The sequence below is a fragment of the Alligator sinensis genome, unplaced genomic scaffold (assembly GCF_000455745.1).
Source record: "Alligator sinensis unplaced genomic scaffold, ASM45574v1 scaffold371_1, whole genome shotgun sequence".
NCBI lineage: Eukaryota > Metazoa > Chordata > Crocodylia > Alligatoridae > Alligator > Alligator sinensis.
Genome location: NW_005842262.1, coordinates 372,324 through 400,252, shown reverse-complemented (window position 1 = coordinate 400,252; position 27,929 = coordinate 372,324). Strand labels below are relative to the sequence as shown.

General features: G+C 44.5%; 1 protein-coding gene and 1 long non-coding RNA gene across 2 annotated transcripts in view; one reads left to right on the top strand and one right to left on the bottom strand.

Moving 5' to 3' along the window:
- LOC112550947 overlaps window positions 1-27,929 on the bottom strand; it is a 72,773-nt gene that overhangs the window by 23,232 nt on the left and 21,612 nt on the right. The window contains 1 exon segment of the mRNA XM_025208981.1: window positions 20,994-21,041. Within this exon segment, the coding sequence (XP_025064766.1) occupies window positions 20,994-21,041 (48 nt within the window).
- LOC112550948 overlaps window positions 20,791-27,929 on the top strand; it is a 20,505-nt gene continuing 13,366 nt past the window's right edge. The window contains exon 1 of the long non-coding RNA XR_003095033.1: window positions 20,791-20,973. This is a non-coding gene — a long non-coding RNA (uncharacterized LOC112550948). The remainder of the gene's footprint in view (window positions 20,974-27,929) is intronic.

The following is a 27,929-nucleotide window of genomic DNA, read 5'->3' as shown; positions in this document are numbered from 1 at the left end:
TATCAGCTCGATGGGGCCAATAATTTGGCAAATAAATGCCCATGCTGCATGCAGCTGTGGCACAAAGCAGAGCCAGTAGCATGGACAGCTTCCTCCAGCTGGTAAGACAGAAGGGGATGGGGGAGGGAAGGGGCATGGTAATCAATGCCTCCTGTGGTGAGGGAGGGGGCAGGGAGGTGGGGTGAGTGGGATGGAGGCGCACCTTGTGGGGTGGGGCAGCTATCGCCGCTGCTTAAACCCTGGGAGGGCGGTGGGGAGGGGCATGTGCCCCCAGATCTGTGCGGGCTGGCTGCAGCTGTGGGGTGGAGCCAGAGCCAGCACTGCACAGGGCTTTTCTTGCCAGGGGCTTGTCTCAGAGCAGGCTCCAGTGGCACTGGGAGGAGGCTGCAGCCACCCTAAATTTCACCGCAGCTCTGCTCCCAGCCCTGTGCCATCACCCAACGCACCCCTGGCTTTTCCTGGTGCTTGGGTGGAGGTGAGGTGTTCAGCCAGGTGCTAGGTGGTGGTGCAAGACTGGGCAGAGCTGCGGCGAAATTTGGGGTGGCTGCAGCCTTCTCCCAGTGCCACTGGAGCCTGCTTTGAGCCCAGCCCTGGGCAAGAAAATCCCCGTGCTGGCTCTGGCTTCACCCCACAGCTACATGCCATGCAGATCTGGGGGCACATGCCACCCCCACCCTTCTGGGGTGCAAGCAGCAGCAGGAACTGCTTCCACCCCCCTAACTGTGCCTCTGTCCCATGCCCTCCCCCCCCCCCCCCCCAGCGGGGCAGCGCCTGCTCCCTCCTTCACCACAGGGGGCATTGATCTTCCTCTCCACACCCCTTCCCTCCCCTTCCACCATGCTGGATTACCACCTGATGGCAGCTGTATCAGATCAGTATCCGCCAATATTCCTCCTTAAATCTCTATCAGTGCACCCCTAGAGCCTGTGCTTGGATAAACCCTGGAGCTGATTGCTCCAGAGTTAGTTGCTCCCAGGTGCATGTTCAAATGGTGTGCCCAGGACCAAAAAAACTTCAGAGCAATAAGCTCCAGAGTTTATTCATGTGCACTAATTGCACATGTAGACAAGCCCACTGAGAAACAATAAACATAGAAGCTTATAATGTAAGCTTATAATGTAGCTTTGATAGTGCTACCTCACTGTAGGTTCTCCAACAACATTAAGATACTGTATACAGTGAGAAGATACCTGTGAAACAAAAGAAGTGAATTTAACCCATAGTCAGACAGGAAAAATGAAAACAGTTATGGTAATTAAGTAAACAGAATAGCTACACTATAAGATTAGAGAAGCAAGCTCCCTATGATGTGGAGCAATTAAATCAACTATATGTGGATAAAGCAGTGGGGGGGCCAAACTTTTTGGCATGTGTACCACAAATTAGTCCTGCACCATCCCTGGGCATGTCTACAGGTGTAATTATGGCTCCTGAATAAGTTGCGGAGCTTATTGTTCCAGAGGGTTTTTATGCTCCTGGGAGCAATCGACTCTGGAGCAATCAGCTCCACAGTTTATTCATGTGCAACCTGCCTGGGGCTGCTCCTCCCAGCTCTACATGCTGTGAAGGGACTGACTGGGGCATGAGGGAGCTTCAGCATGGGGCTAGCTAACAAGCAGCTTACACACTGAAGCACCCTCATGCCTCAGCCAGCCCCTCCAGCATCTACACATGTGCTGCTGCAGAGTTTTTGCTCCGCTGCAGGACAGGACTTGAAAATACTAAATAGTATTTGTACAAGCAAATACTAACCATCCATGGAGTAAATTAGTTTACCCCAGCCTAACAGCATTGCACATGTAGACACCAAGATGTTTACTGCTCAATAATTGGTCAACTATGCAGTAAACATCTTGTGCAGACACACCCATGTGCCACTCTGACCCTCTTCCTCTGCCAGATCTGGTGCTCTGCTTTCTGCTTCCTTCCTTGCACTCCTGCCCTGCTTCCTGCTGTCACAACCTAATTAACTTGTGCCCATGCCACTGAGCAAGAGATACCATTCAAATCATCTTCATTTGACTATTAAGGGTTAAAAGACTTCCCTGCCAAGAAATTCCTTGAAACAAAACGCTGGTGGTGTACTACAGATAATTGGTCAGCTGAAATAAAATGCTAGGGGAAACTATATATAATTGGTCAAAGATAAGCGTAAGCTCCTCACACGTAGCACACACATAACAGGTAGAGAAACCTAACCCACTACCTTGTAACTTGAGGAGACAAAGAGCTGCCACCTGCCAAAAATTAAAGATTCCATATAACGGTTCACGATTGGACATCTCTGTCAAACACCTCTGCCTATAAATAGTTTAACGGTTTCTGCCCAAGGCGGAGAGCTCTGGGGATCTCACAGGAAACACCTGTGCTTGTCACCAGAGAATTGGGAAATTGATCAATTCCTAATCGATCACCCCGTCAGCGTAAAATATTGACGTAAAAAGTCTTGCAAGCGCGACCGTCCGTTTTCGGCGCCACGTCCGTCATTATCTCGTTGTAACCTAACTGCGTGCGTGTCCTCAACTCTGTAACTGAAGTTATATGCGCATATTTAACTCTATAACCGAAGCTGTAACGGAACAAAGTCTTGCCTGCGTCGTCCATCACTATCTAGGCGACATAAGTAAACAAACTCCTGTAACCTACACGCGTCTGTGCCTGGTTAATTCCACTCCATCCATCACTACCCGCCTGCCGAGCTCTAAATCTAAACACTCCGGTGTGAGTCAGGCGGCTGCCGGCGGCTGCTCTGATTCACGACACCTGCCATATCTGCCCATGCTGCCTGTTGCCTTTTTGATCTGCTGCATGCCACACACAGAGGTTGCCTGTGACCATTGTGGCACTTGTGCTCCAAGTTGGCAACCTCTGAGATACAGAATGCTTTGGATGAGAGAGGTTTTACTAAGGCATATCCTGGTCTAAGGAAGAAAACACCGAACTTTCATAGCTCTGCCACTAAAATGAGATATTTGGGGCTGAGACTGTATCTTAATATGTGTTTGTACAATTCTTCCCAAGAATCAGACACTACTCTTGGTTGAGCCTTTAGACACTACTAGTAAATAAATTATCCTCATGCAGTCAAGAATCTTAAGTATTCACATAGAACACATTGGAAAGATGCATTAAACTTTAGATGTCTATGATTCAAGGGAACTATAGATTTTTCATAAGTATTCATCAATTTTCTATAGGGAGAATGAAGAAGGCCCCAGGTAATGTGGGGCCCCTGCAAGATATGCTTGGCAATCTGGTGGTTACACCAGAGGAGAAAGCAGACCTCTTTAACAATTTCTTCGCCTCTATTTTCTTGTGCAGGGACCGGGACTCCCCTACCGAGATTCAGGACGGACTCAGGAGAAACTCCGCCAAGCCTAGGGTCAGGGAGGACTGGGTTAGAGAACTTCTGGAGGGGCTGGATGTGTTCAAATCAGCAGGTCCAGATGCTCTCCACCCCAGGGTGTTGAGGGAATTGGTAGGGGTTATCGCGGGGCCCCTGACATGGTTTTACAAGCACTTGTGGTGTTCTGACCAGGTGCCGGACAACTGGAAGAGGGCCCCATCTTTAAAAAAGGGAAGAGGGAGGACCCAGGCAACTATAGGCACATTAGTCTTACTGCAATCCCAGGGAAGCTCTTTGAGAAGATTATCAAGGCTCACATCTGTGATCGGCCAGCAGTGGGGATGATGCTCAAGGGCAACCAGCATGGTTTCATTAGGGGCAGGTCCTGTCAGATGAACCCCATTGCCTTCTACGATCAGGTCACAAAATCATTGGACGCAGGTGTCGCGGTGGATGTAGTCTTTCTGGACTTCAGGAAGGCCTTTGACACTGTCTCCTACCCCATCCTCATTAAAAAACTAGGTGACTGTGGCATTGATGCCTACACAGTCAGATGGATTGCAAATTGGCTGAGGGGTCATACTCAGAGTGGTGGTGGACAGGTCATTTTCGACCTGGAGGGAAGTGGGCAGTGGAGTCCCCCAGGGCTCGGTCCTTGGGCTCGCACTGTTCAATTTCTTTATTAGCAACTTGGACGACAGGGTGAAGAACACCCTGTTTAAATTTGCTGACGACACCAAGATTTGGGGTGAGGTGGGCACGCTAGAAGGGAAGGACAGATTACAGCAGGACCTGGATAGGTTACAGGGATGGGCAAATGAAAATAGGATGGGATTCAATACTGACAAGTGCAGGGTGCTGCACTTGGGCAGTAGGAACCAGCAGCATACCTATAGGCTGGGGAACTCCCTTCTCGAAAGCACGGTGGCAGAAAGAGATCTTGGAGTCATTATTGACTCCAAGATAAACATGGGCCGACAATGTGAGAACAGGGTCAGTAGGGCTAAACGTACCTTGTCCTGCATCCACAGATGCATCACAAGCAGGGCCAAGGAAGTGATCCTCCCCCTTTATGTGACACTGGTCAGGCCACAGCTGGAGTGCTGCCTCCAGTTCTGGGAGCCACACTTCAGGAGGGATGTGGACAGCATTGAGAGGGTCCAAAGGAGGGCCACTCGCATGATCTGGGGACAGCAGGGCAGACCCTATGAGGAGAGGCTATGAGACCTGAACCTGTTCAGCCTTCACAAGAGAAGGCTGAGTAGGGACCTGGTGGCTGTCTATAAACTTACTAGGGGGGACCATTGGGGTTTCAAAGAGACCTCGTTCACCAGAGCACCTCCCAGAGTAACAAGGAATAACAGCCATATGTTGCTAGAGAGTAGGTTTAGACTAGACATTAGAAGGCAGTACTTCACTGTCAGGGCGGCTAGGATCTGGAACCAACTTCCAAGGGAAGTGGTGATGGCTCTTACCCTGGGGGTCTTTAAGAGGAGGCTCGACGTTTACCTGGCTAGGGTCATTTGAGCCCAGTTCTCTCCTGCCCAGGGCAGGGGGTCGGACTAGAAGATCTATAAGGTCCCTTCTGACCCTACATCTATAAATCTATCTGTGCGATGAATGTAAGTGGCATTTGCCCTGGAAGACAATGGGATATCATATGAGATAATCCTGCCAAAAAAAACACAAACCAAAAAACAAAAGGAGGCCAAGCGATTTATACTAGCTGAGGATCTGGTGCAGCATATAGCTACATATTGAAACACACTTCTCACAGTTGCATACAACCATTCTGTTTACAGATATAAGTGCAGTATGAAGAAAAGTGTTCCTGGAAACAATTCTGACATATTTCCATACAATGGTCTATTGCTTCTATGGCACATACATTTTTCTACATGTTCTAGCTGCGAGCTATTCATTTTTAAGGAACAGTGCTATATGCTCTGTAATCCACAGCCCAGAAGAGTTGATGCGAGGCTGACCCCAGTCTTTAGATTTAGCCCTATGTAAGATGGAACATATAGGATATTCTGAAGTCACTGGAATTACAGCAGTTGATACAAACTCTGGTGTGTTTTGTTAATAAAATTAGTGTTCAAAGAATGAATAAATTCATCTCCCCCTCCCCCAGCACAAGTCAAAGAATCAGCAGGATTTGGTGCATTATTTAGGGATGTATGATTGCCTTTAGTTGCATGGGACTTTCACAGTTTCAAGGTCTCAGATGCAGATTTCCTCTCCTACTAGTTATTGAATGGGGCCCTCATTTACAAACATATCCTGTACAGAAGGCAAGGCAAAAGGATGGATTTATAGCACAGTTAGAAACCCAACTATTATTTATTAAAACCACCAGTGCTAAAATTTCAGAAGCCAAAGAATTTGCAGAAACGTATGTAGCTTTGCTAACATGCACAGCCCATCATAAGGTGCTGCTATCTTAACAGGATGCCAAAACCCAAGAACTGGATTTGAAATCGGATTGGATGGGACATTTCATACTGACAGCATTCCTGAATAGCTAAAAGTTGTGAGCTTATAGCCTAGCAAAGATGTAGACCAATCATTTAATTTTGATTTGTATTTTTCTACTGGACTGGATTCCTACCTCATTTATAGTGGTGAACCAGGAAAGACTTAGCAGAAAAAAGAAAGATAGTCAGTGAAGGGCCATGACCACAAGACCAGTGTAAATGAGATGAAAACTGCTTCTATTATGTATTGTACATATGGGTACTCTTACGCCCTGAGAGTTTTGAGACACTATTATTTTCTTCAGGAAGTGGGGAGGGGGGTGTGTGACTACACGAATTACAATGTTCCCCTCCTCCCCATCACATATTTATATATTATATTCATGACCCACAGTTTAGAGGAAAGAACTGTTACATTTTTTTCCACCTTGCTGTATGTCACCAGGAAGTCTGAACTAAGTAGGAAGAAGGGCACCCCATGTTTTATAACCCAGAATTTTGAAGCATTAGACAGAGCAACCTTAAAGTAGGTCTTAAAGGAAAAAGTCACTGCTCTGGCAGGAGATAGCCTGTTTTAAGCCTTATCCAGCTGGTCACCATGGGAGTCATGTCCTTTGTCCCACCCAGTAGGATGCACAAATATGCCAGATGAGCAAGAACAAAAGGCAAAAAGTGTTCGAGATCTGACCTTCTGTGTTTCTCACATGTCCCCAGAGAAGGAGAGAAGGTCAGAGAAAACTCTCTAAAAATATTTTTTATTAATACTTGCATTTGCTCAGCCAAAACCTTTGGGTAATAAATAGGCCCACAGAAAGAACCGGATCAGGGTTATTAAACTTATATATCCCTGCGGGCCAGATGAGTGGGGTGGAACTGGTCCATGGGCCAGATCCAGAGCATGGGGCTGTGTCATTTGGCCTGCAGGGTTGTCCAGAGGCCTGAAACTTTGGTGAGAGTAGTGTTATTGCAGCAGTTCCTAGAGCTATGGCAGTCATCACTTTCAATCCATGGGCAGCCCTATGGACAAGATGACAGGGTTCCACATTCCTAATCCAGCCTGTGTGGGTCCCTACAGTTCCAGAAATTTGACAGAGTGGGAGCAATTAGCACTGTCGCCACTCACCCTGCTGCCAAATTTCCAGACCTCTGGTAGCCCCATAGGCCAATTGCCACAGCTCCCTGGGCTACATCTTTGTCACTCTTGCACTAGAGGAGTGTTTTTCAAACTTCCTAAAATCATGGAACCCTTTTATATCACATATTCTGCCACAGAACTGCTGCCCCTGTGTTAAAGGCTAATATGGAGTCAGATGATCCGGACAGGCCATGGCAGTGCAGTGCCTCCTGGCCCACTCTGCCATTACCCCCAGTCTCTTTGTGGTATCCTAATGACCCATCACAGAACCCCAGGGTCCCACGGAGCACAGTTTGAAAGCCGCTGTACTAGAGAAATGGGACATCACAAGTGCTGTTTACCCAGGCATCTGATATAAAAGATTCAAAAGGGGAAATGGGGAAACTAAACTCCCAAACACACCTCTGTACAGTCAATTTCTGTATTTAAATCATACTATTATTTACAATTTCATGTTAGTTATGCAGTGGCAGGCTGCCGCCTGCTTAGCCAGAGCTGCTGTGGGGGAAGAGAGACCCCCAGAGCTCATCTCTCCTCTGCAACCTGCCCCCCCCGCCGCTTCAGGCTGCAGTGCCAGGTTGCATGTGGGGTTGGGATCAGAAGCTGTCACTTACTCGGGTATTTGTATTGCCCCTTTATATACTGTTTGGAAATTAGGTTGGAGGGGAGAAAGGTATTTACAGTTGGATGTCAGTAATAAATGACGATCCTTTTGACTAGACTGAGGACTGAACAGATGGCCATCACAGCTGAGCTGTTCTGGGTGGATGTAGATTTTCCATTCCAAGGGCTAAAAGATGTTGCCCAGGCTGTCTAGGAGTTTTGAAAAACACTATCCACTATATTTTAAAATGTTCTTTATATAATGACATAAGGAGAACCTATTTCTTGCCGTTTTTGCAGAAATTGATACATTTTTCAAACAGAGAGAAATTAATCTGGCTTGTACAGCAAACAGATCCAAATGTAGTAAACTGTCTTGCAATTTTTGCTTACAAGGCTGAGGCGATTACAGTTAAATATCCTTTATTACTGATATGAGTGATATATTTTAACATTAGATTTGATTTTATGGTCTCAATTGTGGATCCACTTACAACAATATTATAGATTCATGTCTTGATTTACTTCTATATTTATATTAATAATGTTTCTATGTTGGTAGGCTCTATTTTTAGTATAATATTTGTAGTTTGGTTACTGTGTTCAAACTTATTTATATTATGGTCGTATGTGTGTTATGTTGTCTTCGGAAGCATGGCATTTAGCCAGAATCCTTAATAGATTGAATTAATTAATTACTTTGGTCAGTAACAGCTGAAGGAATGGTGGGGGGAGCCCTTGGAGCCCTTTCCCCACAGTCCCCCCTGCCAGGCAGCAGTGCACCACTGCCTGGCCAAAGCTGGTGGGGGGTGGTGCCGAAGGTGACCCTGGACCCCAACCCCCCTCCACCAAGCTGCAGTGGCTGCAGGGACAGAAATCCCTTTTCTCCCACCCCACTCGCTGTACCCAGGCCACAGGTGGGGCTGGGATCAGACTGAAGTGACAATTTTGCCCTATCTGACCTCTGAAAATGCACTACAGCTGTGACCAGACAAGTGTATCACTGCAGAGTGCTTTAAAAGGGTCCAATCCCATGAAAAATCTGAACCCTCAATATGCTCCAGAACTGAGCACTGTCACTAACTTGTGCCTATGAATACTGGGAGCAGGGCTGGGCTGGCACAGCTCAGCTCTGCTCCTGGCACTGTTTTCAGAATGGGAGGGCAGAAGGGAGCAGAGAGAGCTCCAGGGTTTTTCCAGCTGACGCTGGAGGAGGGAGCGGGTGGACAGGAGCCCCTACCCCTGTTTCCCACCTGAGGTGGGGTGGCTCCAATTCACCTACCTCACGCTCCAGCACCAGCTGAAAAAACCCCAGGACAGAACTCCTTGAGCTCCCTTCCCCCTACAGATCTGTCTAGCTTTCAGAGTATAATGAGGACCGTCTTTAGGTTTGACCCATAAGGCATGTTTATGTGTGCATATTAATGTGAAGCAAACTTTGGAATTTACTGTTCCCAGCACACTGTTTGCACATGTGCCTAAGACTGCAGCATGTTGAGCCAGGTCAGAGCAGTCCCAACTAACAAGGGGCCCCAGGTATCAGCCAGCTTGCCCGGGGCTCCTCCCCCCCAGCTCAATATGCTGCAGAGGGGTGGGCTGGGACACAAAGGTGCTTCAGTGCAGGGGTAGCTGGCAGGCAGCCCCTGTACTGAAGCCCCCTCATGCCCCCTGGGGCAGCATCTACATGTGTGCTGCTGTGGAATAAAGTAACTCTGCAGTAGGATAGTGCTATCCTGCTGTGGAGTAAATTACTTTACTCCAGCCTAATAGGGGCACATGTGTAGATGCACACATTTACTGCACAGCTAATTAGTCTGCTGTGCAGTAAACATCCCATGTATATGTGCCCGTACATACGTAGTTAACACCAGAACACTAAACTGATATAAAGCATCTGGTTTCCACTTAAATTCTTCATGTTGCTCACTTTAATTGGCTGAACTAAAGAACAGAGGTCAAGTGATTTATTCCAGGTCTCAGTGAATCAGTGGTTTATCAGGGTGGCAAGCCAGAAGCTTCATTTCTTCCAGCACTTTTGTTTTAGTAACAGGACCACACAATCTCCTGCATAGAGTAGTTAGGGTAGGAATTTCAAAAGCACCAAAATCTTGGCCTATCTCTGCTCCTAGTGACATCATTGGGAATTTTAGGCCAAAGTAGACAGCTTTTAGAAAACACACCCTTAATGTAAATGCACAATTAAGCTCAGCATCAAGTATTTTGAGGGACAAGATTGAGAGAGATAAAAACTGGAATAGATAAGATTGAAAAAATGTATTCAGTTACAGCGATACATTTTTCACATGTATTATTTCATTCAGTCTTGGTCAAGTCAAAATGATTGCTTATTATTTAACTGGTCTCTCCATTAAGCTGGTGGTCTCTGGGTCTGTTTAAGGAGAATTTAAAAGAGACAGTAGATGACCAGTTAAGGAATAGAAATGCTATTATAGAACCCCAGCCCTTCACAGCAACATTCTTTCACAAGAGCATACTGCAAGCAAAAAAAGAAATCACAAATGAACTTGAGAGCAACTGTAGTAAGAGGCTGCAGTTCATTTTTCTGGGACTTTCTGGTGAACACACAGCTCCAGAAAACTTAACATTTAACCACCAATCTGGCTAACATGTGAACACATGCTTGATTTAATTTGATTACTTCACTGGGGTCCAGGAGGCTACTGTAATGGGGTCCATGATGCCCCTGGAGCCTCTGCAACACTTGCCCAAAGACAACCAGGAGGGCAATCTCCTCTTCAGTTTCCTGCCTTACCTTGATGTTATCTTTTAGAAAAAGGGAGGCTGTCCCAGGGCTTCCCAAGCCTGATCTCAGGCTCCTGAGCAAAAGTGTCTCTGTTCTCAGCCTCAAGGGCTAATTACATGGCTCTGATCACCCCTTACATCATGCTCATGCCTCACAGGAGTTATCAATCAATTGCTTCAGTGGACATTTGGCCCCAACCCAGTATCAGGCCACCTCAGGCCTCTATACCCTTGTGGTCTCAGCCCCTTTCATCTCATAGATTTCATAGACATTAGGGCTGGAAGGGACCTGGCAAGATCATTGGGTCCAGACCCCTGCCCAAGGGGCAGGAAGTCAGCTAGGGTTGGATGACCCCAGCAAGATAAGCATCCAAACGCAACTTGAACATCTCCAGAGTAGGTGCTTCTGGGGGGAGTCTGTTCTCCCAGGTCCTGATGTACACCCCTGATGTACTTATAGGCTGCCACCAAGTCCCCTCTGAGCCCACGCTTTTCCAAGCTGAAGAGTCCCATGTCTCTCAGCCTCTCCTCATAAGGCCTGCTCTCTTGACCTCTTATCATGCATGTGGCTCTCCTCTGGACTCTCTCCAACTTCTCCACATCCTTTTTGAAGTGTGGAGCCCAAAATGGGATGCAGTACTCCAGCTGCGCCCTCACCAAAGCCAAGTACAGCGGGAGAATGACATCTTGGGTCTTGTTTGAGATGTATCGGTAGATGCAAGCCAGGGTGTTATTTGCTTCACCGGCTGCAGCATTGCATTGGCGGCTCATATTCATTTTGTGGTCAATAATGACCCCCAAGTCTTTTTTGGACATACTACTAGTGAGTGAAGCACTACCAAGCTTATAGGCATCATGTAGGTTCTTTCACCCATGGTGGAGCACCTTGCATTTCTCCATGTTGAAGGCCATTAGGTTTTCATCTGCCTACTTTGTAAGCCTAAGTCAGCTTGACTCCTCAGTCTATCCTCCAGTGTAACCACACTTCCCCACAGTTTGGTGTCATCTGCAAACTTAGCCAGTTTCTTGCTAGTTTCCTTAGCCTAGATCCACTATGCCTGACCTGGCTTCTGGGTTCCAGCCCATGACTGCCTAAATCCAGCTTTGTCCTTTCCCCATCCTGGGCAATATACTCACCCATCCTGCTTCAGCTCACAGGCCCCCTAGCCCTTGCCTCCATCCTATTCATGTACAGGGCCCTCTGACCCTGGCTCTGCCCTTCCTGGGTACTGGGCCCCAGGGCTCTTGCCCAAGCTAGATTTCAGTCTTTCTTTCTTCTTCCTGGGCTTTAAACTTCCCCCTAGGCATAAGCCTATGGTATGCCCCAAATCAAGGCCCCTAGGTAGGCTCTAAACACTAGCACACCCCTGGCACCTCACTGTGACTTAAGCCACCAATACACTCCTCAGATGCCCCACTGAAGGTTAAACCCCTAGGCACTGCCCCGTGGCCTCCACTCACTCCCCTTTCAGGCACTCCCAAACCATCGGTTGTAAGCTGTAACAATGGGAACAAGCACATTAGCTATAACAAACATAACCTGCTCTAGGTATAGAAAATGATGATAACAATAGCTCACTGTCTGCAGCAAGGCTTCCCCTCACTCAGGGCTGTGTTCCTCTCTAAGACACCAGTGTTCAGGTTGCAGTCCTTAGGGCAGCTCTAAAGTCAGCCTAACAACCCTCTGCAGTCTTCCTGGCCTGGAGCTCTTCAGCCAGCAGCTTGCAGGCCTAGACTGCCTGGCCAGCTCACGTCCTGTGCTTATATGCTTCAAGCCCACCCCCCCTTCTGATCAGGTGACTCTTTAACCACCTACAGGGGTTCCTGCTCAGCACCTAATGACTGGTTGCTATGCGATTTTGGAATTACTGTCCTAGCAGCTTCCTGCTGCTTGAATCAGGCTTTGCCCTGTGGTAAGCAGTAGTAGCCACCGGTCTCCAGCTGCCTATTCCCTTGCAGCCAGCTCGCCCTAGGAAGAGATCTCTTAACACCAGGTGCAACCATGTTCTTATGTTTCCACTAGATTGCAAATCAAGCAGATATGTACAAAGGGCTAAACTAATCCCAAATTGAACAATTACTATTTTGAAGAGACAGGAGGTTGGAGAGAAAGCATCATAGTACAAGGTGAGGTTTTAACAGTTGGATGGGGAGGAAGCAGCAGATTTTTAGAAATATTTTTTTAGAATAGTGAAACAGTTCAATTCAGGGAAGAAAAGTAGTGAGAAGAAGATGAAGACACTGACTATATGAATTTAGTTAAGACTGCAGTTAGATGGGACTGAAGAAGCATCAGAAATATAGAGATTTAGGTTTGTAAAGCAGAACAAGTGATACAGCTAGAGTTGGAGGGAAATGTGTAGATACAAGTAGTGTAATTAGTGGAGGGTAAGCGGGGCACCAGTTCTGGGTGCTTACTTAGAGGGGATACCAGAATGGCACTCCCCACACCTGCCAGTCTTTGCTGCAGCAACCTTGCACTGCCTGGCCAGAGAAGCTAGGCTGAAGTAGATCTGCATCACCTGGCTATAGGAGCTAACTGCTGGGATATCCTAGGCAGGTAAGACCATCCTATTTCTTCCCTCTCTCTCCAGCTCTCCTATGCTTGGCAAAACCCCCTATCTTCTCCCCTCCTGCTATCATGGCTACAGGGGAGTTTCCCCTGGGGTACAGAACTCATTAATTATGCCTCTGGTAGATATCAACCCCCTAGATCAGTGCCCCATGCAATAATCTAGTTAGTTACCAGATTTGCCCATTACTTTGGGGTGTGCTCATTTATTAGGGATACGTTTCTAGGGTCTTGGTAATTCTGTCAATGTGCTGCTTGTGTTACTATACAGAGCTGTATCTCTCCCTTCTGCAAGTCCTCACCCCCAATGGAGCTATCTTGCAGGACTCAGTTTCAATGGGGCTGGGCTCCTCCAGTCACCAAATCAGTCATACACACACAAATTAATGTGACACGCCTGACCCAGCCGGGTTGATCAGCATGGAGAGGCTGACACCCTCATATGCCAAGAATCAGTTCATCAGAGCAACAATAAACTGCAGTCAGACACAAGCACACTGGTAAACAGAATCCCTCTGAATCCGGCTGGGTGTCCAGATGACACCCTCATGGACCAGCATTCAGTTCATAAGGGCACGCCTGAGTCAAACTGGGTCAATCAGCCTGTACAAGCTGATCCCCTTATGTCTCAAACTCAGCACATCCCAATCTTTGGCCTCTTCATGAGCAGACCCCACAGTATTTTTGGGCTTCACAGGGATCTTTAGCTTAGGTAAAAGAAGCGTTGCTGCAGAGCACGGGAGGAAAGAGAAGCAGAGAAGGAAAAATATACCCAGTTACTACCAGTTTGACTATAAAAGTTATTTATTGCTAAGCATATGAAATATATAATAGTACTAGTAGTAATAAACATACAGAAGAAAAACAAACACCAACAATGACAGTACTACCCTGGTTTCACTAAGTATTTGGGGAAACTTAGCTCAAGCTTAACTGATACAGTTCAGGTTCAGAAGTTTATGCCTAGAAAGAAGACAGAGAACGCTGGGATCTCACCTAGTCCACGGTACTCAGGCTGCAAAGCTGACAGGCACAGTCTGTAGCACAGTCCTTGAAGGGAGAGATGATCTGTTCTTCCAGCGTCCCAAGAACGACAGGGGATGGTGTCAGCACAGGGGTTTTCTTCTTCTCCTTCTTTCCTCCTGCTTCTACTTCTTTTCCTTCCTTTTCCTCTTCCTCTTCTCTCTTCTAGCAGCACACACACTTACAGATTTTTATACCCTCAGTTCAGCTGCTTCGAAGCACCTTCAGTAGTGTAAATCATTGTCTTTTCTATTGACAAGGGGTTATCTGGTTTGGACCATCTCAGGAAACTGATTGATAATCAGGAAACACTTAAGATTAGGGAGTAACCCAAATACTTGGGAGCCAGCTTGAGATTCCTATGGGTGGCAGATATACTGATGGGATATCTCATGGTTTCTTCAGAAACAATAGATAGCTTGCAGCATCAGGATTTTGGATTTTCACTTGTAGTGAACAAGCCTCAGCTTAGCATGACTTTTCCAGATCTTACTATAGTCTTTTAACAGACTTAAGACAATTATTGGGGTGCTCATAACCTTTTGTGGAGAGGACTTCCACCAGTCGTCTCGGGAAAAGTATGGCAACACCTGGGATTAGGGCTCCAACGGGCTGGACGCTGTGATGAACCCCTTTACCATGGTTCAAATGTTGCCCATACCCCCTCTGACTCGGTCTCTTGCCTCAGCATTCCCTAACCTGGCAACCGAGTTTTAGTCAATCAAGTTTAAATAGGCCTCCCATAGTGGGACCGGGGAATGTACAGCCCTAGATGCCTATTAAACTTAGAGGTGTGTGTGTGTGTGTCTGGGGGGGGGGGAAGTCCTTTGTAAATCCAGATTAGAACTGGTCTGATAAATGCTGAGCTGGGTGTGTGTGAATATGGGTTGATTAACATTTGGAGCACAGATTCCCCATCATGCAGTGCTCCCCTGCTTCTCTGGTCCCAGAATTCATTGCAGTCTCTGCTTCAGGCTTTCTGTTCTCCATCTCTCATGTAAATGAATGGTCAGCTGGTTCCATCTCGGATGCAAATGAGACCTAGGGCAGTTGTTTCACTCTGGTCACCCTTATCTGGAGGGTCTTAGGTGTGTCTCTCACTGCATCTTAATCAGTTTCATTTATGTAGAGGAGGGGAGGGAGAATTCCTTGCGAGTCAGACAGACTGCACCCTGTGCCAGGGTTGCCCGAGAACACAGAGCTGAGACGTAACAAGTATCATCTGTATCATTCCTCTTGGGTGTTCAAGAGGAGGGCAGTTTCCTGTCATTTCAATAATAAAAAGAAGCTCTCTTCCAATGCTGTGAGGGTGTGTACTGCATCTTCATGTATCAGGCTTGCCTTTTGGAGCTTGGGTTAAGTCCCAGGCTTGAAATCTTGCAATTTTGATTGGTGGAGCCCATCCACCAATCAGGAGGCAGCAAGAGGGATTAAGTCCTGTCCTGAAGGGAGGGGTAGAGGAGTTCACCCCCACCCCTGGACCTGATTGTAGACTGCAACACTCAGGTCCAGAAGACTTCAGAGGCGGAGCCCTGGAGAGTATAAAAGGAGCTGCGTGCCCAGCATGAGGAAACACATCTGGGAGAGAGAAGAGCGGGGCTTAGAAAAGCTGAGGAGAGCTGCTCAGCAGGGCGAAGCAGTAGCCCGGAAGCACCCCTGAAGACTTCCATCAGCGAGGAACGGTGGATGGCTCTCAGTGTGCAGCATGGCACATAGCATCCAGACCCTGGGATCTGCGTGAGGTGGCTCAGGTCTGCAACCTCTGGTGTACAGCCAGAGACACAGTGCACAGGCCGGTGCATGGAGTAGGACCTTTGGAGAGCTTGGGCAGCTCAGGTCCTCAACCCCTGGAACAAGGCTGGGAGCTCAGTGCAGGAGGTGCTGCACAGAGGGTCCGGGAGCGGACCAAGCCTGGTGCTGCATGAGGCAGCCCAGGCCTCCAACCCATAGCAAAAGGTTGAGTCTAGGGAGCCAGACAGTGATCGGGCTACTGAGCCAGCAGACAGGTCCGAGCCATAGGTCCCAGAAGCCCTGCATAGAAGAACCCTGTTCCAGGGGACAGCGACCCCCCTGAAGCCCACTGCAGGCGAAAGAGCAGCCTGGTGCAGAGGACGAGGGTCACCTTCCAGGCCTGGGAGCCGTGAGTTACAGGGAAAAGAGGATTCCCACAGGGGAGGGGGAGTCCCCCCTGGTTAGTTAAGGGCTCCTGAAAGTGGAGGTTCCACTGGGAGGGCCCCCCTAAAGTTACCAGCTTCTTTGTAGGGCTTAGGAAAAGTCCAAGGGCATTGGGGTTTCCCCTCGGGATTGAGATTATCTTTGGGGTTTATCTGTTTCAGATCAAATAATTACCTGTGACTTACCTGTATCTGGAGCACTGGTCTAAGGTTTTATGTCATTTACCCAGAAAGTATTGTTTATGTTGCTTGTTTAGATGTCTTATAAATATATATATATATTGTACATATGTTTACATTCATGTTCCTTTCCCTTGTGATAAGTTAATGTAAATAAATGTGTATATAGTTCAGTCCCTGACTGTCCTGGCCTGGTTCTATAGGGAGGGAGGGAAACTGAGCGGTCTGCATTTCCCCAGCCCCCACCCACAGCACACCTGCCAGCTAACAATCCCTTTCAATTGGAGAAGGGGAGTATATACCCAAACCACATGGGCTACATTCAAAAGAATATAAGTAACCTGTACACGCTTCTCTGCCATTCATCCCAACCCCAACCACTCCAACAGGTATGGTACCAAGTGAATTTGTACATGAGTAATTCATTTTGAAATCAAGACTTCTCTCTCTGATCTCATAAATATATACGTGAAAAATTTTTAGCAAGCTGATTTAAAAGTTAAGTTATATTCCTTTCCAAGTCACATGGGGTTCTTCTTCCTCTTCATTTTAGCTTCTACCCCTCACATGTGTCTTGTCCAGTCTCTGCCATTCCTGCCCACATCCCCTGCTTCCCCCCACCCCTGCCCTTGCTCCCTCCTTGAACAGCCTCATTAAGAAAGCTCTTAGCTCTTACTTAAGGACAGTCTACTGGACCATTTCCCACTCAAAGATGTAGGGGATGTCTTCACAACAGAGTTAGACCAGGCTAGCTTAACATGGGCAGAACATCTGATCTTGTGCCTACCAGGTCCATGAAATGGTATGATGCTTTACTAATCCATGTGCTGGGATGGATATCTGGCATGATATTGCATGGTGCTTTGTGGTGCATTGAACCCTCTCTCATTTAACACTGGGCTGCTGACTGTGGCAGTGACATGAAAACAATGCTTTTGAGTCCCTCCTGAATGAAGGAAACGGGAATGTTACTAAAGAATTCAGTTAGTGAAGAACAAAGCGATTCACAGCATACCTAACCAACCTCTATGCCCATTCCTTTCCTGACAACTAAGCATAAATATATCATATGGGGTACCTTTCCCCATGTTCTGACCTTTACTGACATCACAGCACTGCTTTATAAGAAGAGTGATATCAGCTTTTAGCTAACCAACAGCAGTGGAGGAGGGTTTCTTAGACAGCATCTTTCCTCAACTGCTGCAGAAATGCAACAGAGACTAAGCAGGTAATGTGTAGTGTTAAAATACAAAGGAGTGCAAGTGTAAGGAAGGAGATATAAGAAGGTATGGCCCAGGTGAAGTTTTGGAATAGTAAGCCTGTATGCTTAATGCTAACAACCAATTTATCAGGTCAGGCTGAAACCCAACCCATCATTCATGTGTGTTAGCCTGGGCTCCAAGCACCCTTAAGACCATTTGTAGGGGAGAGGGTTTCATTTATGGATAAGAAGGGTTAGGGGCAATGCTTAAGCTAAAGTTGCAATGAAGGTATACCTTTTTTCTTACTTGCTCTTTTCTCAGGCATGGCTGCAGCATCAGCTAGTGGCTACTGTTCAGATGTTTGTGTTCAAATGCCTCAAATATTAGTGAGTTAATTCTCACAACCCTTTGCAAGGAACCATTACTTTTGCATCTTACAGAAAGGAAGAGGATGTAGACCTTCTAGGAAGCATTTCAGTTTGTTTTCCCCACAAGTCAAGGAATCAGGTTTGGATGGATTGAACTTGGGCACAATGAAGACAATCCCCTCAAACCACAGTGGATCAGAATGCTGAATCCTGCTACCCTCCAGTGGTGCTGTGATACAACTGCAGGGCTTGCCATTCAAATATCTGGGTCCCAATTAGGAACTCAACTAAATACCAAAAAAAGAAAAACAAAATACTAAAACAAAGCAAAACTCCACAAGCACCTTCTAATAATGAAGAGTCTTCAGTGTTAAATTATTTTTTCTAATGCTTGTAATTGCAAGCTAACGGTCCAAGTCACTGTGAGGTCTAGTCTCCATCCTTCCTTATCAAGTGAGGAGCTATTCATTATAAGCACGCAGTAGCTAAATTCTGTAGTAGTACAAGTAAACCATAAAATCATACATTGTTTACACTGCTGTAGTGATCAGAGAACCCCAATCAGGACCAGGGGCCAGTTTTACTGAGCAGTATATAGAAAGTTAGCCGCTGCCTCCAGATCATTTGTAGCCTGATCTGAAACAAGAGGTACTACGTAAGAGAATGAGGGAATATAAGGAAAGGGTGAGGGCACAACAATCAGTCAGGCAGTTAAATCTAAGCCTACGTGCACACCTCGATGGCTCCAAGTCATTTGACAAGCCTGTATATATGAGAAAAAAGAAACAGGAACACACATCACTTACTCCTAATTAGAGCTGGTTGGAAATGTTATGATGCACCTGTTCTTCTGTGAAGGCACTGATCTGTTGAAACCTAAAGTACTCTAAAAAATGATTGATTTCAATGAATCTCCCAATTTATACTGAAACAAAAATGCAGCATGTCCTATTTCAATATTTTGAACCAAAGTTTCATTTTAGTTTTTTTTATTTTGGAAAGTTAAAGAACAAATTCAAAGTATTCAAGTCCTTATCATGATTGTATCTCAAATGTTTGGCATCTCAATTTTTCAACACTGAGATGCTTAAAAAAGTGTGAAAGCTGTGAAAATCCATAGGGTGAGAAAAAACAGTTCCTATTCAAGTTTGCTACTTGCTCCTTCTCAGTCTGGCCATTATAAGCATTATTGGTCACTTGCATCAGAAGTGAGCCTTAAGTCAAAGCTTGAAGGAATGGGTAGTGTCTTTATGAATCAGTTTTAAAACAGAAGAGTGTGTTAGGAGACGTGTGTGTGTTAAGATACACACACAAGCAACTACTCAAGGTTAGCAGCACTGTTAGTGTCAAGAGGGCTGGACAGTGCAGTAAGCAATAAGGCTAGATAAGCAGAAAGTGCACAGTTGTGAGGCATATGGAAGAAGAGGACAGTATACCAAATACTAGCCTGTGCCTACTTCAGTTGCCCTGGCAGTTCCTTACCCTAGAATAAACACTTTGTGTGTGGTCAAAAGCTTATTAAAACATTTGGGAAGCACACTAAAAAACAAAGATGTAGATGATGGAATTCTGACAACCAAAACCCATAAAAAATATATCAATAGGATTTAGCATCCACATTCTGTACCTAGCTTTAAGATGCTAAGTCATGACATGTGTTAGTGGTATCCCTTGAGCCTTAACTTTGAATGCCTTTCCTTTTGGCAGCTAAAGCTAATTCCATATGTTTATATGTTCTACAAGTTTTGTTTTTAAAGGGCACTTGAAAAGAATCAAAATATTGAAGTTTGACAACTATACAGAAGCTTCTGATTGTTTCTTAAGTGCTATGTTGACCTGCCACACACAACACTGAATAGATTTAAAATACATGTGTTAGAGCTTTGTTCTTGTATCAGACTTTGTATTGTGTGACAGAGAGACTTTCTCATGTAGACAAGACATAGATAATACCCTGTATTGGTTAAAAGAGTGGCAGAACTCCTATTAAGGATGCTGTTATCATTAAAGAAAAAAAGAAAAAACCCCACTGAATTACTATGGCAGTTCTACATACTGATGCAGGGCACAGTGCACTTTCATAAAGCATGAGTCACTTGTAGCTACTTAGAGTGGCTGATAAAAGGTCTGAATTGTGCTATGAAGTTCAGCCGGTGACAGGAAGGAGAAGTGCAGCTATAGAAATGTGACTGCAATTTGCTGCAACGTGCAATCCACCAACATTTGGGTGAAGTGCACAAGTTCTATAGGAATGATCTAGGTTTGTAGTAATTGCTCAGCTGTGGGAAAACTCATAAGAATCTGGGGCATCCCTACCTTTAGGAGAGTCAGGGACCTGGATTGCTAATGGGGTTCTGTTAGGAGTGGCATCACTCTTACGCCAAACTTCCTGTGTGTGCAGACTATCCTGTCCATGCAGCAGCTTTCAACCTTGATCTAGCATAAGTTGTTCTGCACCATGGTGGTTTCTCTAGACAAGAAACTTAGCTCTTTGCAGCTTTATCAAACCTCTCCCCTTGGCTGAGCTGACCCTAGGGATGTGCAGGGAGCAACTCTTAAATCCATATTTATGCATATAGGTAAATATTGATTTTCAAACTATCAAAGTATCAAGCACCTAGTGGTATTTATTTATTTCATTAGGAAGTAATGGGTGCTACTGGATGCTCAGTTCTTCTAGAAATAAAGTCATTTAATCTCCTAAATCCTGAAATTACGGGTCCATTTTTACAAATTTTGGCCAGAGCACATAGACCCACTGTATCCAAAAAACAATTTTAGTTCTTCAAATCATTTAAAAACAGCATTAAAACTAGTTTCCCCTAGTATATATTTTTTATAACTGTAACAGGGTGTTGATGGAAACCCTGTTACTTGGGAAAGTCATGGGACTCAGGTTGCCAAAGGGGACAGGGTCATGAAAAGGACAAGGTCGGTTGCTGACTGGACCCAGCAGACGAGGATTGGCACACCGGATGGAGATAAGGGAGATAAAAGCGGCTGCTATGCTTAAAAAGCAGACAGCGAGGGACAGGACTTTGCCCTCTGGGAGAGAGAAAGGAGTCCACAGTGGATGATGGGCAAAACAGGAACACGTAAACCCAAGGGACTGCAATTCACCAGCCGACTGGTGAGTGGCGGGCTACTTACCCGAGGGGTCACAGGCAGCGAGGGTGGCCGAAGACAGGTCCAGGGAACCTGGAAGGCAAGCATTAGAGAAGGGAATCAGGGCAAGAAGGTCATGGGAGACTCAGCAAAGCAGTGAGGGAACCGCAGCCCTATTAAAGAGCAACAAGCACCACTCAGCAGGACGGTGAGGAAACCACTTCCCTGTTAATGAGCAATAAACACAGCTAGTTAATACATTGTAACTATCACTCAATAAATGGGACATCTTGTTAAATTCTATCTGGGTGGTCAATGGTATCTCACCTCACTCAGGGAATAACTCTTATTATTTATTCTATCTCAAGACATGGCAGGCGAGCTCTGAGTGAAGCTGGGGAGACATATCCACCCTTCCACACTAACATTTGCATTTTTTGGGTAGAATCTCTAGGAAAGCAACACCCAAACAATATAAATGAAAAAATTCAAGTAATTTGAACCTATAGCTTTGAGCTTTATCTTTCCTACACTACAGAGATTGATTTGTGAATTAGATCACAGCAAATCTATTATAATCCAGCAGTTAAAGACAGCTTTTTGAAAAACACTTTGATCGGACCTTTTCCTGACAAAAAATGCAGTTTCATCAAAATCCAAACACATTGTGAAATAATGTAGAAATTTTAGTTTCTGAGTAAAACTAGGAAATAATGTCCTAACAGTGTCAAATGTCATGTTTCAACATCTATAAAATGATTTTAATTTTGAAAACACAGTTTTTGTTTTATATTACATATTATAATAGAAAACACTAAAGCCAAACTGGAATATTTCTATCAATCCCAAATGATAATTTTCAATTTTTTTTGGAGAATGTATTTATTTATCTATTTATTTATTTAATGTATTTATAGCTTGTTTCAGTGAAGTGATATTTTGAAATCTTAAGCCTTTGCAACATAGAATTGCTGTCCTCCATCTAACTGATGCTAGGCTCATTGTGGCATGTTTCACATAAATGAACTATGGAATGACCATGTTTTTCTGGAGACACTCTTTACTACAGTACAAGTTACTTGGGTTCAATACAGGGATAACAGGGGAAAAGTCTATGAATTGCAATGTAGGAACATAGGACTTCTGAGCCACTAAGTCCAATCTCTTGTGTTCCAGGGACTTGTTAACCAAAGGAATTCCCAAAATTGCCATTTCAATGCCTCACGTACAATTATAAGGGACAAACACCTAGAGCATCTTATCATTTTAAGGAACCAGATTTGATCACTGACTCCCCAAACCTTATTGGTTGGTTGTCTTACAATCTTCTTGAAAGTGTGTTGCCAAGTGAATGTATGGAATGTCAAGGTATAACACCAACTAGTGGAACATGACACAATTTTGAACCTTGGCATGATACACAGAATGGGCCCCTCTAGCTTTAATATCTGTGACCCATTTTGGAAAAAGATAGAAAATAAAATGAACCATGTGATTCAAGCCATCAGTTTCTTTACCACAAAGCTCCACTTTCCTGGAATAACCCAGGATACTGGAAAATTGAGTCGAAAATCACAGTTTCAATTATTCTTAAAAGTTCTACCACTTCGGCACTGCCTTTTCCAATTCTCTGTAGCACAGCTTCATATCTGACCAGAAGATGTCAGTATTTACACAAAGAATAAGGTGCTAGAGAGAGATTAAAAAAAAAAAAGTAGAGTAAAATATATGCTAGAGGAACATGTGTAGAGCTTTACCTTAGAGGCTAATACATTAGATGATCCCACAAATACATATTAGATGGCTTAGCAGAAAGGAAGTCTTGGTGAAGATTTTAAAATGTTCAGTATACCCTGAGGGGAACTTAGAATTCCTGCATCTGTATTTTGCTCATGGATAAATGATTATCCAAATACTTCCAAAATAAACAGTTCAGCTTTATAGTTCACATCTATCCACGCATGGAAATATCTAAAAAATAAAGCCCAAAGAGGTTTGGAATGGCTGAATGGATCTACAATAAAATATAATGCTTGCCACCTCTAGGTCACTGGTTCTCAACTGTCCCAAGTTTTATTGATTGAAAGTTGTTAACTTTTGACAGCTGTTTGGTGGCTTTTATGAGCTATGGATGTCAGTGCAGTTGCTGGAGGACAGGTGTCCCTATCACATAAACCAGATCTGCACGCAGAACCCATATTGGCAGCTTTTCCAGAGACACCATTGACTGTTGAAGTCAGTCTTCAGACATGATAACGTGGCAGCATGGGAAATCTTGCACAGGCTGTTTTTTAGGTTTCAGGGTTGTTGATCCAACATATCTTACAAGTGCCGGCATTTTTGGTAATGATGAGACTTGAGTTAAGCAGCCCAGGCTTGGAGATTGCAAAACCTTGCCTTGAATGGAGAAGGATAAACCCCTAAGGCTGCTTCGCCTACTCAATTCAAAGAATACTTTTGTGATTTAACATGAAAGCATCCAAGTGGGAGGTGAAGTGAAGCCTCTAGAAAAGGGAAGTTTCAAGAGGCATTCAGAGATATGTAGGACTGAAGGACTTTAAAATCCTGTTTTGTGTCTGTATTTACAACATAGTTCCTGTGGGCCTGGAGGAAGCAAGAAGTACAGTGTGTCTGATTTGTGCTCCTTAGTGGTAAATCCTCCCTGTTAGACACGCCCTTCAGTTCACAGGCAAGTCAGGGGCAGTTGTATGCCAATCCGAGTACAGAAACTCTGTTTGCTGAAATACATCCAGCTATCCATGGAGATGCTTCCATGGCTTCGATCACTTCAGCATTTGAGTACAAACCTGTAAGATATCCAGGTGCTAATACAGTACCCATTTCATTTGTTTTAGTTGCCTCCTATATTTTCATACAAACAAATATAACAAGTGTGTATATAATGATGGGTCCTCCAAAACTGGGAGATTCACAAATTCAGAAATATGCCCTGGAGTCTGCTAGGATGGTTATGGATCAATAAGTTAAAGGCCTAAGGGAAAAACACTTCCTCAAATTTACTATTAACTGATCATCTAATTCTGTAGGCCAGAAAGGACTGCAGGGAATCTCATGTGTTGTGGCTATACTAGCTGCTGTGGACAATACTCTGACAGGGAAATCATGGACCTGTCCTCCTGGTCAGTGAGCAGGGGAGTGATTTTTCAGCACATCTTCTGCTGCTTTAGCCCATCTCTGCTAAAATTGCCTATTCTGGTGAGAAAGAAAACTGTATTGTTCTACTCAGTTAAATATTCTTAATGGAGTATAGTACCTTAAAGGGTCTTAAATAGGAATTTATATTACAGTGGTGCGTAAAGCCAGACTTTTACAATGTAGTATGAAAAATGGTGCAACTTTAAAAATTTTATGAGGGAGATACTGTATTGTTTCAAAAGAAACAATTTATGGAATATGCATCTGGCTCAGATGAAGCCCTTGCACATGGTCGTAAAATTGGATATAATTTCAAGAGCTGAAATTTCACCTACAAAACGACGTTTGCAGAGATGTGCAATCCACTCTAATTTCCTCTGCACATGTGCTTTGACAGCGTGTTACATCCTGGGATAAGGAAACATATGCACACTAAATCATATGTTCTGAACAATGAAAATAAGCCTTTGAGCTGGTCATCTCAGATGCAATCTAGCCACTGACCCAAATGGCTAGATGTCCAGGTGAAGGGATCAGATAAGACAGTGTACTAGGGCCTCATTCCTACTCCCATTGGCTTCTTAGGTGTAGACCTATTTGTTGCCTTCAGGGCCGTGGGCTACGTCTACCACATCACAAAGTGCTGCCACTTAGCGGGGCAGCGAGAGAAGAAAGCAACAACTGAATGCAGGGGACAAAAAAATGACAAAAGGGATGTGCAAGTGGACTAAAGGTTCAAAAGAAGTGCACCACTGGGCAACACCGAGCAGAGCCCCCCAGACAGCGCCCACCAACTCTCAAAGGCCTTCTGAGGTGTAGGACTCAGCCATAGAAAAACCGGACATCGAAAATGGTATGAATTAGACTCTTGTACACATGGTGTCTGTCTCCCCCAGCACTCAGTCAGAACTCTTTACAACTCTTACAACTGAAGCTTGTTGATATTTTTTGAATTAAAGTTTTTTAGTTGTTGAAAAAGGGTCTTTCCCCAAAATGAACCCCCCCCCCCCCCCCCCAAAAAAAAATCCATCGGCTTTTTAGAAAATTTTCCCCAGTTTCTGAGACTGCCACAGGCTACTGAAATACTATTCCTGAAATACTATCAAAAGGTATTTTCTTTAGGCAAAATCTGAGTTTCAGTGAGTGAAAAGTGCTGATAACCATTTCAATCAGGGTTTTGATAAGTTTGTATTTAAAAAATTGATTTCATAAATGGGGAAAGGATTCATTTTGAATCCAGCACAAAAGGAAAATAAGTTGACACTTAAAACTTTTTAAAATTTAGATCAGCCCTATTTCTTATTTCCATTCTGAAAGAAGGTGTAAAAAAGTCTCTCAACCCAGAGAAGGAAATTATCATGACATAGCAGGCAAATCTGGGGCACAATGACTAACGTGCACCACTGAGAAAAGCAGATCCCCGAGCTGTCTGAGGACTAGCAATGGCACTACCAACTGAGGCAGGAACCGATGGGTGCCTGCAGAACACAATGAGGCCATTCACAGCCATGGTGAAATACTAATTTAAGCAATAAATGGTAGCTATAGTAGCCTGGAACCATACAACAAACTAAATTCTGCCTTCATCTACCCTTATATCAGTTTCCCATAAGGAAAAAAATTAAGGAAAATTCCCAGACAAAAACTTTTAAGGTGAAGCTAAAGGTTGAAACATATGAGCAGTTAAAGAACAAACATCTTTAGAAGTTGAACTGGTTGGTAATTTGTATGAAATATCCTTGGTTCAATTAACTTTATTAAATCCAACCTAGGGAATCCTCTTTCAATTCAGTTCCTGGCAGTTTCAATTCCTATAACAAGAACTTTCATATTTATATTAATCTGACTCCACCAGAAAAAGAACCTCAATATGATTTCATCTGGAGATCACCCTTGTGTATAGGGAGCAATAGATGGTTTATGCACTGTGAGATCCTCACAGGTACATACCACTCTGAGTACTGTACCAGCAGCCTTTTTCAACACCTATCTACCAGAGTTTTGCCACTGAGGCCTCTGAATCAGGCCCTCATTTTCACTATTATGATCTGAATTACCTCTGACCAGTACATCCAAAATGTGATTGCCACAGAAAAAGAGGAACGTAGCATGATTTTCAAATATGTTTTTGGTTTATTAGTCCCGCTTGTGATACTTGAAGAGATAAATGTAGGAGTGGAAACTGGATTATATTAAGAAAACAGGACCTGCAACAGAGACAAAATAATTTCCATCCTGTCATTATGACTCATGAGATAACGTAATCATAAATTTGTACAAGAACGTCAGTTATAGTATCAGTAATTATTTTCATTGCTAGGGATTACTTTGGCTGAACAACATTTAAGGGTTGTGGAAAATTGTCATAAAATAAACGCAGTTGATTTACCAGTAAAATGTGACCTATTTTACTTTCATTAAAAAAATGGATTTTTTCTGGTCTTAGCATGACATATGAAGGAGGTCAGAGATGTGGGGGGACAGTCAAATACATTTGCAAAAAATTATTGTATAAGTTCTTGCTCTGATGCCCAAGGTTGCCACCCAAAGACAGTTTTTTTGTTTTAGTTTTTTACTGACAATTGGAATTTATTTATTTTTTTACTGACAACCAAGCTTTGTACTGACCTATGTTTTTCATAATGTAAATATAAGCTTCCTTCTAGGCCCTGGTCAAAGACAAGGTTCTAATATAGGGATTTAACACCAACCATAGCAAAAAAGTGTGTATGTCAGTAAAAAATTTGCAGATTGTCAATTAAAAAAAAGTGTCTCAGGTTGGCAACCCTGCTTGACTGCAGCAATGGTTTTACACTGGGCTGCTCCTCTCAGGGGTCTCCTCCCTCACCCCCCACATCCTGATACCCCTACTGCACCCTGCATTGTGCTGCCCCCCCAGCCTTATCCCCACTGGCCTTGTTCTCTCCATCACAGCACAGACCCCAAAGAACAACTACTGTCTGCCTACTTGCAAGGTGAGTAGTGTTATTAGATGCAGTAGCAGCAGTATGGGTGCCTGTAGACATGCTGCAAGGCTGCTCCAACACACTGTAATTACAGTGCATCAGAGCAGACTTGATTAATCGAGTCTGCTGGACAGTGGTAATTACCACTCTCTAGCCAGCCTCACATTGTTTTGTTGATCAGTGTTCCCATGGTTCAAGATGGCAGTGAGGTGCTTAAATTAAAGCTCAACTAACAAACTTTTGTTCAAGCATCCCCCCCACCATTTCGAAGCATGGGGATGCTGGTACATGAGCCGTGGTGCTTCAGAACAGCTCTTGGAATCCATCTAATTAAAGTGTCTCTCCTCCACTCCCAGAGCATGCATAAAAGTGCCCCATGTGTCCAGGGACAAGCAGGGGGCTCGGACCACAAAGCCCTGAAAAAGAGCAGAGCCCTGCACTCTCACTTAGACACCAGGTGGCGATGCTCTGCTCTGTCTGTTCACCAAGGCTTATCGCTAGTCTTATTTTGACAAGCTTCACTCAAACTTAGGGCTTCTTTCAGATGGCTCCAGTTTTAATGGACTTTATGGACAGACAATTTTAGGCTTGTTACTTATGGACTGTCTATAAATTTACAGATAGTTGGCAACCCTGATAGGGCCTCAGAAATCATCATCATCATCATCATTCTCCAGAAGTATTTGAAGACCCAAGAACCTACTATTGTGACTGTACTATGCCTACTATTGTGGTAGACACAGTATAAATATAAGCTAAAAAAGTTTCTTTGCCCCTGTGAGGCAGATCTCGTAACTGATATAAGTCAACCTAACTCAGGCTTGTCCAACATGCGGCCCGCCAAGCCATTTTCTGAGGG